Below are 17,142 nucleotides of genomic sequence, written 5' to 3' on the forward strand. Positions count from 1 at the left end.
CCCCCCCATATCTGTCAATTGGTCTCTCTCTGTTTCTTTCTTTCACTCTCACTCTTTGCAGGTTTTTTTTCTTTTCTTACATGATGAATTATTCTTCAAACACACACACACACGTGCACATAAGCACTCATAAATTACCCATAAGCCGACACATGCACGCTGCACTCATATACTCTCACGCACTCATGCTCTCTCACACACACATGCACGCAGCACGCACGCACACACGCACATGCACACACACACATGCACACAAGCAATATCTAAGGGGGTGAAATTTCACACTAATGCAATGAGGGTTCCATCCTAACAAGTGAACTGGAGGGTACAGTATGTGAGTATAGGGCCCTGGAATGGTCACTTACTGTATGACATGAAGTCATCGACAATGATGGACTGTGATTGGATGAAAGTGAGGAAATGGTGACATAGAGAGCTCTGGGTCAAGTCATCTGTACATTAGACAATGATGCATTTCTGATATATCTTTCCCCTCTATCTCTCTCTCTCTGTCCCCCCTCCCCCCCCCCCCCCCCCTCTCTCTCTCTCTCTCTGTGGCTAAGTGGGGAAATGAAAAACCGGGTTGGAGAGAGAACTGATCACACACACACACACACACACACACACACACACACACACACACACACACACACACACACACACACACACACAGACGCCATAGTCTGTTATGGTTAGTAGACTCCAGAGAGCAGCTCTCCATCATGAACTTGGAAATCACTTTGCACTGCAACGCTTAATTGGCTTGACCGTGGTCACGGTTTCTGCCCGATCAGAGTTGAGTTCCATAATAAAATGTATTAAATTAAAAACAAAAACAAAAGTATAATACGTGTGTGGGGCAATGTGCATAACACATTTGGGGCCGATCGGTCAAGCTGTTGCAAGATTATCGAAATACAGACAGGAATACAGACAGACCCTCTTCTATTGGCTAGACTCCTTGCAGATCCATACCAGGAAAAATACTACAGGTTTTCCTACTTTAACTTGACTTAATTATTAGTTTACACAGATAGAAGTAAGACTCGTTGGTGGAAATGGTTGTATTTTGTCTACCTGTTCTTCAATTGAGACATTTAGATCGTGTCAAAGGTCATGTCTCACATAGACACCTAGGATCTCATACGAATTTCACCTGATGATTCAATTCCTCCCCTGAGCAAGCAGGCTGGCTCTATTGGCTCAATGGTAAAATAAAATGTCAGCACTTGAGTACTTGAACTTGAAGTATAGTTATACTTCTTTCTCACATCACTGCTACAGTGCTACATGCTGTGAGTCGAACTCCTGCATTTAAATTATCACGCCGCTCTTGTTAAATTAACAAAATGTTCTAGAAAATGTATAGAGAGTAAGAATGTACAAATGGAAGCGTCCATTTGGCTGCATGGCCATTAAGAAAGGCCAAGGTCATACTACTGTAGTTGCAGACACCGGAACTCAATTAAAGGTTAATGTCCATGCATGTTGTTGTTTTCCTCTCTGTTCCGAAGCATGTTGAGAACATGTCTATGACTGACCGACTGCCTGGCCCCATTATAACTAACCCAATCCCTAACCCTAACCATAACCTCACTAACCACATGAACTGCATCGTATACACTTAACCACATTAACTAACAAGTCCTTGCCACCCCAGTTGCCACCCCAATGGAGTCAACTGGGGTGGCATATATATGTATATTTTGGGGTGGCACATATGTAAATTATATTATAATATTATATGAATAAAATAAAATTGCCCATCTATAATCTGAATTAGCTCACAACGCATTGTATAGATTCAGCGATTTCTGTCATATGATGAAGTATAAATAAAAAAACTGCTTAATACAGTTTTGTCTCATCACAAATCTTTGGTCAGACTCTGGACTAGGCTAAACTAAAGACAGCAAGCAGACTACAGTAGGTAATGTTGGACTGGAGAGCACAAGCTTTCCCATGGACTTCATGATGGGTGTCTCATCAGACTAGGTAATGTTGATGGGTGTAATGTTGGACTGGAGAGCACAAGCTTTCCCATGGACTTCATGATGGGTGTCTCATCAGACTAGGTACTGTTGGACTGGAGAGCACAAGCTTTCCCATGGACTTCATGATGGGTGTCTCATCAGACTAGGTACTGTTGGACTGGAGAGCACAAGCTTTCCCATGGACTTCATGATGGGTGTCTCATCAGACTAGGTAATGTTGGACTGGAGAGCACAAGCTTTCCCATGGACTTCATGATGGGTGTCTCATCAGACTAGGTAATGTTGGACTGGAGAGCACAAGCTTTCCCATGGACTTCATGATGGGTGTCGGGTGAGATGGAGAAACGTTGCTAAAAATTAAGCTTGTATCATAATAAAGGCAATACATGGCCTATAAACCCATCGAGCAGTGACTTGAGGAGGAAATGGTTATGTTTTTTGTCTGCGCCATAATATGGCTCCTATAATTTTGCAAGAGCTCAGTCGAATCACACCAAAATACCTTTTTACATTTTATAGGATACATTTTCATAGATTTATACACATCTTTGCCACTAGAACATTCAAATAAAACATTTTTTAGAGCCTTGGCTTGGATTACAAATTGCACAATATTGATGTAATTGAGATTCACAGACAGACCCTGTCTGTTTGTGGATAAAACAAAGAAACTGCAACATTGTGAGTTCTGGTCCAACTCCTGTCTCCTCTCTAGACTGCACACTCTTTGCTGCCCATCTGCAATGTGCTGAGAGAGCAGATAATGCCTCACAATATAGTTTGAAAACTTTAGCTGTTGTCTATGAGAATGATTTACACAGACATTAATGACGTGCAGTCATAAAATCAGTCAAAGAAACAAAATAACATCCATAAACATATGGTGTGCCTTAGTAAGTATACATTCTGACTGAGAGCACTGGAGCACAACCTTGAGTGCTTTCTGGTCATTATTAAGTAATTCAGAGCAAGTGAAAATTCTGAGTTGTCCGAGCGTCAGAATATTAACTCGAATCCTATAGCTGGTCTCTCGTACGGCCAGCATCTGCAGTGAGTTGAGTCTGCATTTTATGTAGACGTAGATAGGATTTTATGCAGACTTATATATCATTTTATGTAGACATACAGTAGCACTATATAGCCTATAGTATATATGCATCGTTTCATTATGTTACGTTCTTAGCTTACGTATGATTCATGATATAACTACTTTTTTATGTATATTACGTATTGCCATGTTTTTTGTTCTTGCTTAATGTAAATCACTCTGGATTAAGAGCATCTGCTAAATGCCTAAATTGTAATGTAAATTGTTTGTGCAATACGACTTTACAACCATAGGTACTGTAGTTGTGTCATAGGCCTACCCGTCACGCTGTCACCAGTGTCTTAATTGCTCAATGGAAGAGAGATCATCTCCAGATATACTAGTGACAAATAATATTGTAACTTGACCTGTATGTGCCCGTCGCAGTCGGCCACCGGCCTACTTGGGAACGATGCAATTGTTGCTGTGTTGTCAAACGGAAGTCCTCAATTTTAGACGTGTGTTGCTGTGTCGGCTATGTAACGATGGCTTGTTGTCAGCCTGGATGCATTTGACATAGCACATAGCTGGAGATCTCTGTGGCTGTGTGCCTGTGTGTGAAGAGTGCAACCTTGCTGTGAGAAGCGGGCAAACTGACTGGGAAAAGTGTACTTGGCAATCAATTCCATCCATTATTATTATTCTATGGTACCACACAGGCCATGCGTGACATGTATGAGTCTACAGTAGCTGACACAGAGACAACACATTATACATCACTAATGACAGCGCATGCATGGTACTTAGTGGTGCAGCTCATATTTCTACAACTCCCTATGGCCAGGAAACATATAGCTGATGATGTCATATATATACTTTCAGTGTGCCCTCTGGTCATAGACATAATTTAATGAATCTATTCTTTGTTCTGCGCTTCGTTGATTGCTTTATTAGAATTAATGCATTTATTCTAACTCCTAAACTACCCACATTCGCTGTGGGCACTGGAAATTGGATGGCACTAGAGGAAAAGCCATTTATATAGGGTTCATACTGGAATCAGATTAGATTAGATTATATAAAATGACTTTTGCCAGAGGGTGGCACTAGACTAGATGATATGGGGTCAACTAAAAATGTTCTTCCAACTAGCATCTGTTAAGCAAGGTTCATGTCAATCTGCACATGCAGGGATTTATTGAGGTAGGGCTCATCATCACCTGAGGAGCATGAAGGTGCACAGCAAACTTCATGGAAATTCAGCCAAGAGTTATATCATGTCATCAATATGGACAGATCCAGTGGTGTAAAGTAAATAAGTACATTTACCCAAGTACTGTAGGCTACTTAAGTACAATTTTGAGGTATTTGTACTTTACTTGAGCATTTCCAATTTCCAGTAATCTTACTTCTATACAACACTACATTTCAGAGGCAAATATTGCACTTTTATATTGCAAATATTGCACTACAATAAAACTTTAGTTACTAGTTACTTTGTAAATGTTTATAATAATTACAAAACATACATTAACCACTTCAGTCCTATATACATTTCGACCATTTGAAAATAGCCGATCAGCTATATTCAAAAGGTTTTTGTACATTTGAAAATGTTGGATGGATAGACAGATGCTGGCAAGCAGGGCTAAGAACATCAGAGTGAAACAGTGAGTATGACAATTGGAAATATATAAGATATAATGGTAAGATGGCAGTAGCAGTACACACACATACACACATACACACGTGCACGCACACATAATGGAGGCAGGCACGCGTACACATGCACGTACGCACACACTCACACATGCACTCACACACACCTTGGATTTGATTATGTGGTAAGTGGTCTGGCAGTACAGAGGGGAGGGGGTGATGGACAGAGGAAAGAGATGCAAAAGAGAAGTAATGAAGAACCAAAGATGGCATGGAAGAGGTTAAATCTGTTTGTATTGATCCTTATTCTGTTGAAGAGAGAGAGAGAGAGAGAGAGAGAGAGAGCGAGATGGAGAGGGGGCGGGCAACTTCAGATGGAATGCAGCTTTGAGCCATGCAAGAGATATTGGATGCTTGTTAATCATCATCATCATCATGGATTACATCCTTTGTGTGCGTGGGTGCGTGCGTGCGTGCGTGTGTGTGCGTGTGTGTGTGTGTGTGGCAAAGTGAGTTTAACGATTGATTGATTGATTGATTTGATTTAAATATTTATTAACAGTTTGCAGAATTACAGTACATTTCAAGCACAAACTCAATACAAAGACTGTTAACTGTGAGTGGACGACCCAATTAAGCATTACACTTGTTTAGGGTCCACCATGTTCAATTCATCAAAACATTTAGAGACGTACAAATAGACACTTCTATATAGTCAAAGAACAGAACAGATCATGAATGCATCATAAAGGAGGTAAAAAGGGAAAAGAAACATATACAGTGAGGGGAAAAGGGGGGGGGGGGGGGGGTGGGGGCGATTCAGATTTTACGGGGGCCAGTTTCGAATTGCAGCCGTCCGTAGGTGCCCTTTGAGGACGGTTTTGAAGGAGTCAAGGGATTCACATGTCTTAATGACTGTTGGTAGGGCGTTCCACATTTTGGTGGCATAGGAGCGAAAATAATTTAGTCCCTTGTTTGTGCCGAATCTGGGTTGTACATGGTTTGTTGCACTCCCTCTGGTGTTGTGGGTGTGGACTTCGTTAACATTAAGGAAGTATTTAGACAGGTACATGGGTATCTTGGTGGTGTATCGAATCTTGTGGACCAGACCCATTGCAAGATGCTGTACTCTGTCGTCGACCCTAAGCCATTCCAGCCTGTCAAAGTGGGCAGGGGTGAGGTGGGTTCGGGGGGTGAGGCCAAGTAGGAGCCTGACCAGTTTGTTTTGGGAGGTCTGGAGCCTTGTTTTGAGGGCCTTTGAGGTGCATGCATAGTCAAAGAAACCTTGTACAAGGGCTCCTGTTAAGGTCTTCAAGGTGTTTTTGTTGACCAGTGAGGAGATCCTGTAAAGGAATCTTGTTCTTTGATTGACTTTTTTGATTACGTTGGTGGCCATTTTATCACCGGAAAGATTAGCCTCCAGGATGGAACCTAGGTAGGTAATTTCATCTTTTCGTGTGATAATATTGTCACCCACTCTAACCAAGAAGCCATCTGCCTTGCTGAGATTACTATTTGAACCGAAGAGAATGGATTCAGTTTTTCCCAGTTGTAAGGATAGTTTGTTATCAGCGAGCCAGGTGCAGATTCTACCGAGTTCAGAGCTGAGGGTCTTTTCAACATGCAGTTTGTTCCTGTCCGAGACCAGCAGTGCTGAGTCATCTGCGAACAGGAACAAGTTGCAGTCACAAGCTGATGTCATGTTGTTTACATATATTAGGAACAGTAAAGCCCTAGTATGCTTCCTTGTGGAACGCCACAGCTCACTGGGAAGGGGGGGGACAGTGTTCCGTTCACCTCCACCATCTGTTCTCTCCCCTCCAGGTAGGATTGCAAAAACCAAAAACCAATAGCTTTTAGCTTGTTAACCAGTATGGAGTGGTTCACAGTGTCAAAAGCCTTTTGGAGGTCCAGCATGACCATGCCGCAGTATTTGCCAGCATCCACCTCATGTTTGATGTGGTCGCTCAAATAGAGGAGGCATGTGTCAGTGGAGTGGGATGTTCTGAAACCAGATTGGAACTCGTACATTCATTTATTAGTGGCAAGATACTTTTCAACCTGTTCATAGACTATTTTTTCCATCACTTTCGAGGTGGAGCTTAGAATAGAAATAGGGCGGTAGTTGCCGGGTTCTAATTTACTCCCTTTCTTGTGCAGGGGGGTTACTTTGGCCAGTTTAAAATCTTGGGGGACCTGTCCCTGTTTGATGGAGAGGTTTACTATGTGGGTGATGATTGGAGCTATGGAAATGGCTGAGTCTCTGAGAAATTTGGAGGGAATATTGTCATGGCCAGTGGCCTTGTGGGGTTGGAGGGCACTCAGTTTTTTAAGTACCTCCTCGGTTGTTACCATTGCCATTTTAAAATCATCTTTACAAACACCTAGGTTTTTGTAGAAGGCTTTGATGTGCTCTACACCAAAACGCCCAGAGTGGGAGGGCAGTTTGTTAACCAGCGTTGTTACGATGTTTGTAAAGAAGATGTTTAAGTGGTTGGCTACATCAAGCTTGTCAGTGATGAGGGTGTTATTCGATTTGATGTTTATGTTTGTAAACCTGGTTTTTAGTTTCTGACCACAGCCTAGTTGGTTGTTTAGTAGCTTCCAGAGCTCCCGAGGATTGTTTTTGTTTTCCTCGGCTTTATCATTGATAAAGTTACTTTTGGCTGATTTGGTCATGGCAGTTACACTGTTTATTAGCTTGTTACGTTGGGTTTTTAGGATGCCCAGTTGGGTTTGGAGATCACTGTCGAAGCGTTTGGCTAGCTTTGACTTGCATTTAAGAAGTTCAGAGCATTTTCTGTCTCTGGCTTTCATTGCAGTCAGTATGTCCGAATTCATCCATGGCTCCGAGCGGGTTTTGACCCTGATGGTTCTCAAAGGAGCCATGGTGTTTAGTACTTATGTAAATTTGGTTTTAAAGCCAAGCCATGCTTCTTCGACTAGTGAGCTCCTGAGCTCATCGGACCAATCCAGACTCTCCAGTTCAAGGTTAAAGGCCTCACTAGAGTAGGTTTTGAGGTCCCTAGATATGACTATTTTGTGACAGCCAGACTTTAGTTTTTGTTTTTTGCGGGTACAGAAAATCATAAAATGATCACTAAGCCCACATACAATAACCCCTTTCTTGGAGATTCTGGATTTGTCCGAGGTCAGAATGAGATCAATGACAGTTTGAGTAGAATCACACACTCTTGTGGGTTGGGTAATTAGCTGACTGACACTATGCAGATCACAGAACCGACTGAATGACTTAAACACAGGTGCTTCCTTACGATGCATGTCTGTATTGTAGTCGCCAATCAGGATTTTCTCTACACATTCCTCCCCAGCTAAGCACCCCTCAAGTATATCATAGAACCCAAGTTGGTCAGGCGGTCTATATACGGTGCCAACTAATACTGATTTAGCATTTTTGAAAATTAATTCAACCCACACAGTTTCAATTTCATCATGCTGCAAGTCAGTACGAGTAATGTATTCAGTATCTTGGTGAATATACATGCACACACCACCACCATGCCTGTTTCTGTCATTTCTAATGACTGAGTAATTTTCTATTTCAATCTCATCAAGCTTAGGTGGTGTACAGACGAGGACGTATTCTGTGTTACTCGGGCAAGTAATTAGCCGATCTGCCCTTTTTGTCACACGGAGACTACTACTTGCTTTACTTACTAATTTACTTGAACTGACAGGGGCCGCATGTGGCCCCTGGGCCACAGAGAGAGAGAGAGAGAGAGAGAGAGAGAGAGAGAGAGAGAGAGAGAGGGGGGGGGGGGGGGGGGGGGGGGGGGGGGACCTTGATTATGTCAATTGTTGATTGTGTTATTCCTACTTTGCTGTTGTTTTCCTTCTATCTGTGTGGCACTGATTGAACTTTGCTTAATCCGGGCACATGACCACTTCACGACATCACAGTTATATAGAGCTCATATTTGACAAATTGCAAGTGCATGAAAAAGAAGATTGTATTTAAAATAACTTGTGATTTTGGAATAAAATTAACTAAAATGAAAGTGTTTGACGTCTGCAGTTGTACTACAGTTTTTGTCCAAGACAATAACATAAAATGTAAAATAAAATGAATCAATCAAGTAATGTTTAGTGCAGTAGGCTATATATATTTTATCCTTGGAAAATGTTGCCGGTACTGTGCGGCACACACTGTACAAACCATGAAATTATAGCTTGCAACTAAATTATTATAATTATGTAACTTTATTCACTCTATTTAAACGTTCTTGTAGATGCTTGATTGGTATTAGTTGATGTTGCTATTTGAATCTCTCCTCACTCTCTTCTACAGACGAATACAACTATTTTTAACTTGTGTTTAAGCATATGACCAACAGGATGATAGGATCAGTGGATAGAATATAGTAGAATAAGTAGTTTTTGGACAATCGATCCTCTTTAAATCATTACAAATCAGAGAAAAAGTGGTAAACGGCACCATTTTTGTCTCCACCAGGCCGAAGGCATGGGGAGAGTTGTCTCCACCAGGCCGAAGGCATGGGGAGAGAGTATGTTTTGCACTCCGTCCGTGTGTGTGTGTGTGTCCGTCCGTCCTTCCTTCCGTCCGTCCGTTACCAGCTAATCTCCGGCACCGTTAACCCGGTCGATGCCAAACTTTGCACACACACTCCCTGGATGCCAACGATGAACCTCTGCCCCACATTTTCCAGAACGGCCTGTTATAGCACCACCACGAGGCAGCTTTTCACTGTGCAAACACAGCGGCAAAATTTGCGCGCTGCTGTGATAGGAGGATATCAAATGGAACACTACCACCTTAAAGACAGTAATCATTGTGTGTATTTATCTGCACTGAGTGACCTCTGTTCATAGGAATTGATTTTCTACTGTCTAGAGTCTAGACTGATGATAGGTTTACCTATGGTAAATAAAATGGTAAATGGTGCATTTATATAGCTCCTTTTATCCAAGGCGCTTTACAGAGATTGTGCATACAGTCATTCACCCATTCACACACACCGATGCCGGAGGAAACCATGCAAGGCACCAACCTGCACATCGGGAGAAATTAGGGGTTCAGATTCTGGCTCAAGGACACTTCGACACTAACTCTGGAGGAGCCCAGGTTCGAACTGGGAACCAATGTTAACGTATGTTTTCTCGTGCTAATAAAGCCCTTTGACTTGATATTTGTAATTGACTGTGCAGTCTTTAACTAGAAATGCACTCTGTCGAGGTGCCCATTTGCGCCTTGCACACAAGTAGGCCATACATGGCCTACCATGCATACCATACATACATACAGTACAGTACCACAAATACACAGCCAACCGCAATACTTGCTCGCTCTGCTTGCGCAAGTTAAGAGAGGTGGTAAAGGTCCCAGCTGTGTACAGAACCTATCGGCGGGGCAGTTTGTTTAATGTTGCGACTCACAATGGCTTAGGGGACAAATCTCCTACAGACCTTTTTCCATGGCAAAGTTCTGTATCTTTGTCACGCATACGCCTGGGTGACAGCAGACTGCTGTGCGAGTGCTGGCACTTTGGCATGGGGGTCAGATCAACATATGGAAGGAATTCTGTAGTGGCCATATATGGAGCGTGTCTTGAGTGTACAGGGTTTGATGAGGTCAGATCAACATATAGACTGTCAGAACAGGACAGCTCTATATATGGAGATCTAAGTGTGGCAGCGGGGGCAGTGTCTTGAGTGTAGGCATACAGGGTTTGATGAGGGCCCAGGTAGGGCCGGGCCTTCATTTTCTGGCTGCCTGGCGTGGCTGCACTAATAACTTTGGGGTGAGCCATCTAGAGTTTGAATGGACAGGTATCAGTCAAAAGGGAGACATCGAAGAGGAAGGATCAACATATGGAACGTCAGAACCGGTCAGCTCCATATATGAAGATCTAAGGTTTTGAGGTTTGAGGTCAGATGTAGAGTTGCTGGCCGGCTCCATATATGCAGATCTACAGTAGGCAATGATCCAGTCTTCTCCATGTATGGGTATCCAGGGTTTGATGAGGTCTGTGTCGTGATATTCATATATGGAGACGGCCATATATGGAGCGTGTCTGTCACAAGGCGTTTCCCACTATTCCTACTTTGCTGTTGTATTCCTTTTCTCTGTGGTGCAGATTGAATTTTGCTTAATCCGGTCACATGATCTCATCACGGTATATTTGAATGAATGAATGGCCTCTCGTTATGTAAACGAGATAGATCTGCTGACTCCCCCCCACCCCACTGAAGTCTGATTGCAGACTGAAATATATAAAATGACAGGGAGACAGCAGAGATGTGTCAGTGAGCTGGTCCTTCTTCACAGCTGTCTTTATTCTTCCTCTGTCCAGAGTAGACCTATACATCAGGATTTCAACATTGGAGCAGGTATGATACTGAGAACTCTTGTCTTTTAGTTTTAGTGACATGTACATGGGAAAGTGTGACCTAAACGGTGACACTTCCTATGAAACCCATGTCTATAATGCCTACAAAAAGTTTAAACAAAAATACATGCTTATAACATTGTATGAGGAGTTGAGGACTCATAAATACTCACAATGCTTCATAGCTATAAAATGGTAAATGGTAAATGGTGCATTTATATAGCGCCTTTATCCAAGGCGCTTTACAGAGATTGTGGCACCAACTAGCACATCGGGAGCAATTAGGGGTTCAGTGTCTTGCTCAAGGACACTTCGACAGTAACTCTGGGGGAGCCCGGGTTTGAACTGGCAACCTTGCGGTTACCATCCAGGCACTCTACCCCTGAACCACCACCGCTATAATTAAAACACATGAACAATTGCATGTACTGTAGACTTCAAATATCATAATACTTTATAATTAGGCCTAGCCTACTGTCCACTTACAGACTTGTATCTTTTGGCCAGGATAATGGTGTATTATAATTGTTGTTGCTTCATAGAAACTTGATATAATATTACTGAAAATCTAAATATGATTTGTTGTAGTAAGTTAATCAAGTACTATGTATCCATGCGGACAATGTCAAACTGGGACGACTGCATTACAATTACAGTATATTCCATAATGTGTGTACAGCATTGCTTCATTACCACACAAATCATCCCAAATGTTGTACTTTTACTCCACTACATTAATTTGAAAACTTGAGTTACTAGTTTCTTTGTAGATTTAGATTATTATTACAAAACATACATTAACCACTTCAACCCTACATACATTTCGGCCATTTGAAAATAGCTGATCTACAAGCTCACAATGCATCGCGATGTGATGCATTGTGAGCTTTTAGAGCTGCTATTATCAGAAGATTGTTGAAATGAGACATTCTGCATGTTGGTATACTTTACATTTTGATGCCAATACTTTCGTACTTAAGTTACAGTACATATTGGATTCGGGACTTTTACTTGTAACAGAGTATTTCTATATTGTTGAGTGGTGTAAACCACTCCTACAACTGGCTTTGTTAGTGCAGAAAAAATGAGCATGGTTGCTATGTTCACCCTGTTCACCCGGGTGTGATTTCATTACGTCAGACATGATTTTTGAGTGGTGTAAACCACTCCTACAACTGGCTTTGTTAGTCTGTGCAGAAAAAATGAGCATGGTTGCTATGTTCACCCTGTTCACCCGGGTGTGATTTCATTACGTCAGACATGATTTCATTACGTCATTACACCACTCAGTTCACACGGGTGTGATTTTATTCTATATAGTTAACTTACTTATTACACTTATATCCACTGATACTGTAGGTTCTCGCTGCTGTCAAAACAGTCATAGAACCACCAAAACAATCAGGACGATTGAGTACCACAGACGAATAACAGTCTAAGTCCACACTATTGATCCATAATATATAAATGATAGATAAGGGTTCAGGACAACAAGGCCTTTTCGTGGAGGGGTCAGTCTGAAATTTGGACTTTTTTTTCCGTCTGTGGTACTCGATTGTCTCGTCATCAGTTCTCCTTTTCTTGTGAGGTGAGGTGAGTGATGGAATAGGTCATAATGGCCGTTAATTATTTTTGGTTTGAGATTGTGTTGATTTAAACTGATTTAAACAATTCCCCCTCATTTTAATATGTGAAAAACTGTTGCTGTAGATTGCATTTAACAGTCTCTCTCTCTCTCTCTCTCTCTCTCTCTCACAGAGTAACACTTCAAGACAGACATGATGAGTTCAAAAGGTATGTGCCCCTCTCTCTCGCACGCACGCACACGCGCGCGCACACACACACACACACACACACACACACACACACACACACACACACACACACACACACACACACACACACACACACACACACACACACAGTGTGTACACAGTATATAACTAATATAATAGTATTTAAACAATGTTTTTTGGAAACCTCTGACAATCATCCATAACCGTACCATTTTTATCCACCAGCTCTCATAACAAATGATGAAGAAGTTCGTATTGTGATGGTTGGAAAGACTGGAGTTGGAAAGAGCGCCACTGGAAACACCATCCTGGGTGTTGAAGCCTTTAAATCTTCACTTGCAGCCGTATCTCAGACAGAAAGGTGTCAGAAAATCAGAGGTGTAGTAGGGCAAGGTAGAAAGGTGTCTGTTGTTGACACACCAGGATTGTTTCACACCAACTTTAGTGAAGAAAAAATCATTGAAGAGATCCAACAGTGTTTTTGTTTTGCTGCTCCTGGTCCCCATGTGTTCCTGCTTGTGATCAGATTGGGAAGATTCACAGAAGAGGAGCAGAAATCTGTGGAAATGATTCAGACGGTATTTGGTGAAATGTCAAGCAAATACACCATCATTCTGTTCACTGGTGGTGACCAGCTTAAAGGCGAACCAGTTGAAGACTTTTTGAAAAACAATCGAAAACTACAAGAACTGATCGGAAATTGTTACGGTCGCTATCATGTCTTCAACAACGACATCAAGGATCGCTCTCAGGTCACCGAGCTGCTGGTGAAAATCGAGTCGATGGCGGAAAGGAACGGAAGAAGCCACTACACCACTGAGCTGTTCCAAGAAGCAGAGGGAGCGATACAGGAAGAGCAAACAATGATTCTGACCTTCAATAAACCTGAGATACTCATAGCGATGGAAAAGCTGAAGGACCAATTCCCTCCAGGGCCGGTTCAGACACATGCAGAGACACAGCTGAATATAGAGTTTGTGGAAAAAGCAAGAATTGAAGCTGAAAAAAGGAACTCCATAGTGAAAGCTGCATGCAAGCTTCGAAAAGCTTGTAAGAAATCAGTGGACAGATGCCGTATCCAATGATATCTGACAAAGTCAGTTATAGGCTATCCAAGTCAAGGTTATATAGAGCTCATATTTGAAAATTTGCTATTAAGCTATGGCTCATGAAAAAGAGTAGATTGTATTCATAATAACTTGTGATTTTGTAATTAAATCAAATACATTTTAAAGTTTGACCTCTGCAGTTGGTGTATTGTATTGTAACGCATGGGGTTACGCATGGAGCATGCCAATACAATAAAATAATGTAAAAAAAGTTCATCAATAAATGAGTTTATTTAAAGTACAGTAGGCTATATACAGTAGATTCTATCCCTGGACAATTGTACCATGAAATTATAGCTTGCAACTTAATTATTATAATTATCTAACTTTATTCACTCTATTTAAACTTTCTTGGACCGTAGATTTTTGATTGCTATTATGTTGCTATATCTCTCCTCACTCTCTCTTCTGCAGAACAGTGACACTATTTTGATCATAAGTTGTGTTCTTTTAATCTCTCACTAAACTAAATAAATAATTAGACGTTGGTCTCAAATAAGTGCAGTGCCAGAGGTGTATTTAAATCCCACTGTACTGTGGTCTGATCACGTTCATCATTGCCACTGTCACATGAGCTATATCATTTGCTTCCATATTTTCGACTAAATGTCGCCCCCACAGGTCGTCTTGGAAAATGGCACCATAGTTCCCTTTAATTAGGCCACAGCTGTGTGACAATCTGTGTAGGCTACACACTACGGCTCCGTTCTTTTCGCAAATCTAGAACTTCCTGCCAGAGAGCTAGCAAATTTAAGACATCCGGTTGCTTTCAGAATAAAAGCGGGGTTAATTAAATAATTATTACATTACATTATTAGTATTGTTATTACATTACAGTTATTGTGAAGACACACATTATGTTTCTGTGTAAAAATAAGTAATTCAATAACGTAAAAAAGTTATCTAAATGGATAAATGCCCAAGTCCATGCACTGGAGTGCCCAAGTCCATTCACTGGAGTACATGGACTTAATAAAGTGGATGCTGGACAAAATCCCTGCTATGTTTCGACTAGTGTGACATATGCACGCGTCCGGGGAGACCTCCTCTACAACACCACACTGTCCGCTAAGCAGCAGAGGTGTAAAACAAAAATTGGCACCAGGTCAGATGTAAAAAAACTTAAAAAAACTTCCCATTTCCAGACTACAGTGGACTAAAGTGGACGCTGGACAAAAATCCCTGCTATGTTTCGACTAGTGTGACATACGCACGCGTCCGGGTAGACCTCCTCTACAACACCACACTGTCCGCTAAGCAGCAGAGGTGTAAAACAAAAATTGGCACCAGGTCACAGGTCAAAAAACTTCCCATTTCCAGACTACAGTGGACTAAAGTGGACACTGGACAAAAATCCCTGCTATGTTTCGACTAGTGTGACATACGCAAGCGTCCGGGGAGACCTCCTCTACAACACCACACTGTCCGCTAAGCAGCAGAGGTGTAAAACAAAAATTGGCACCAGGTCACAGGTCAAAAAACATAAAAAAACTTCCCATTTCCAGACTACAGTGGACTAAAGTGGACGCTGGACAAAAATCCCTGCTATGTTTCGACTAGTGTGACATACGCACGCGTCCGGGGAGACCTCCTCTACAACACCACACTGTCCGCTAAGCAGCAGAGGTGTAAAACAAAAATTGGCACCAGGTCACAGGTAAAAAAATATAAAAACACTTCCCATTTCCAGACTACAGTGGACTAAAGTGGACGCTGGACAAAAATCCCTGCTATGTTTCGACTAGTGTGACATACACACGCGTCCGGGGAGACCTCCTCTACAACACCACACTGTCCGCTAAGCAGCAGAGGTGTAAAACAAAAATTGGCACCAGGTCAGATGTAATTTCTTTTTTAAAAACTTCCCATTTCCAGACTACAGTGGACTAAAGTGGACGCTGGACAAAAATCCCTGCTATGTTTCGACTAGTGTGACATATGCACGCGTCCGGGGAGACCTCCTCTACAACACCACACTGTCCGCTAAGCAGCAGAGGTGTAAAACAAAAATTGGCACCAGGTCACAGGTAAAAAAACATAAAAAAACTTCCCATTTCCAGACTACAGTGGACTACAGTGTGGTGTTGTAGAGGAGGTCTACCCGGACGCGTGCGTATGTCACACTAGTCGAAACATAGCAGGGATTTTTGTCCAGCGTCCACTTTAGTCCACTGTAGTCTGGAAATGGGAAGTTTTTTTATGTTTTTTTACCTGTGACCTGGTGCCAATTTTTGTTTTACACCTCTGCTGCTTAGCGGACAGTGTGGTGTTGTAGAGGAGGTCTCCCCGGACGCGTGCGTATGTCACACTAGTCGAAACCTAGCAGGGATTTTTGTCCAGCGTCCACTTTAGTCCACTGTAGTCTGGAAATGGGAAGTGTTTTTATGTTTTTTTACCTGTGACCTGGTGCCAATTTTTGTTTTACACCTCTGCTGCTTAGCGGACAGTGTGGTGTTGTAGAGGAGGTCTCCCCGGACGCGTGCGTATGTCACACTAGTCGAAACATAGCAGGGATTTTTGTCCAGCGTCCACTTTAGTCCACTGTAGTCCACTGTAGTCTGGAAATGGGAAGTTTTTTTATGTTTTTTGACCTGTGACCTGGTGCCAATTTTTGTTTTACACCTCTGCTGCTTAGCGGACAGTGTGGTGTTGTAGAGGAGGTCTCCCCGGACGCTTGCGTATGTCACACTAGTCGAAACATAGCAGGGATTTTTGTCCAGTGTCCACTTTAGTCCACTGTAGTCTGGAAATGGGAAGTTTTTTGACCTGTGACCTGGTGCCAATTTTTGTTTTACACCTCTGCTGCTTAGCGGACAGTGTGGTGTTGTAGAGGAGGTCTCCCCGGACGCGTGCGTATGTCACACTAGTCGAAACATAGCAGGGATTTTTGTCCAGCGTCCACTTTAGTCCACTGTAGTCTGGAAATGGGATTTTTTTTGGACATTTTTTGACCTGTGACCTGGTGCCAATTTTTGTTTTACACCTCTGCTGCTTAGCGGACAGTGTGGTGTTGTAGAGGAGGTCTCCCCGGACGCGTGCGTATGTCACACTAGTCGAAACATAGCAGGGATTTTTGTCCAGCGTCCACTTTATAAAGTCCATGCTCTCCAGTGAATAGCATTTATCCATTTAGATAACTTTTTAATTACTTATCTTTACACAGAAACATTACTTATTACTTATTTTTAC

General features: G+C 42.1%; 1 protein-coding gene across 1 annotated transcript; it reads left to right on the top strand.

The window, feature by feature from the left end:
* Nucleotides 1-12,829: 12,829 nt before the first annotated feature.
* LOC306921174 (GTPase IMAP family member 7-like) lies at nucleotides 12,830-13,929 on the top strand (the record flags this gene model as incomplete). Its single annotated transcript, XM_079498286.1, has 2 exons — nucleotides 12,830-12,842; nucleotides 13,070-13,929. The coding sequence occupies 2 exons, from the start codon at nucleotides 12,830-12,832 to the stop codon at nucleotides 13,927-13,929; spliced, it is 873 nt and encodes a 290-aa protein (XP_079354412.1).
* Between the last annotated feature and the right edge of the window lie 3,213 nt (nucleotides 13,930-17,142).

This window comes from Electrona antarctica, assembly GCF_951216825.1.
Source record: "Electrona antarctica genome assembly, chromosome: 4".
NCBI lineage: Eukaryota > Metazoa > Chordata > Actinopteri > Myctophiformes > Myctophidae > Electrona > Electrona antarctica.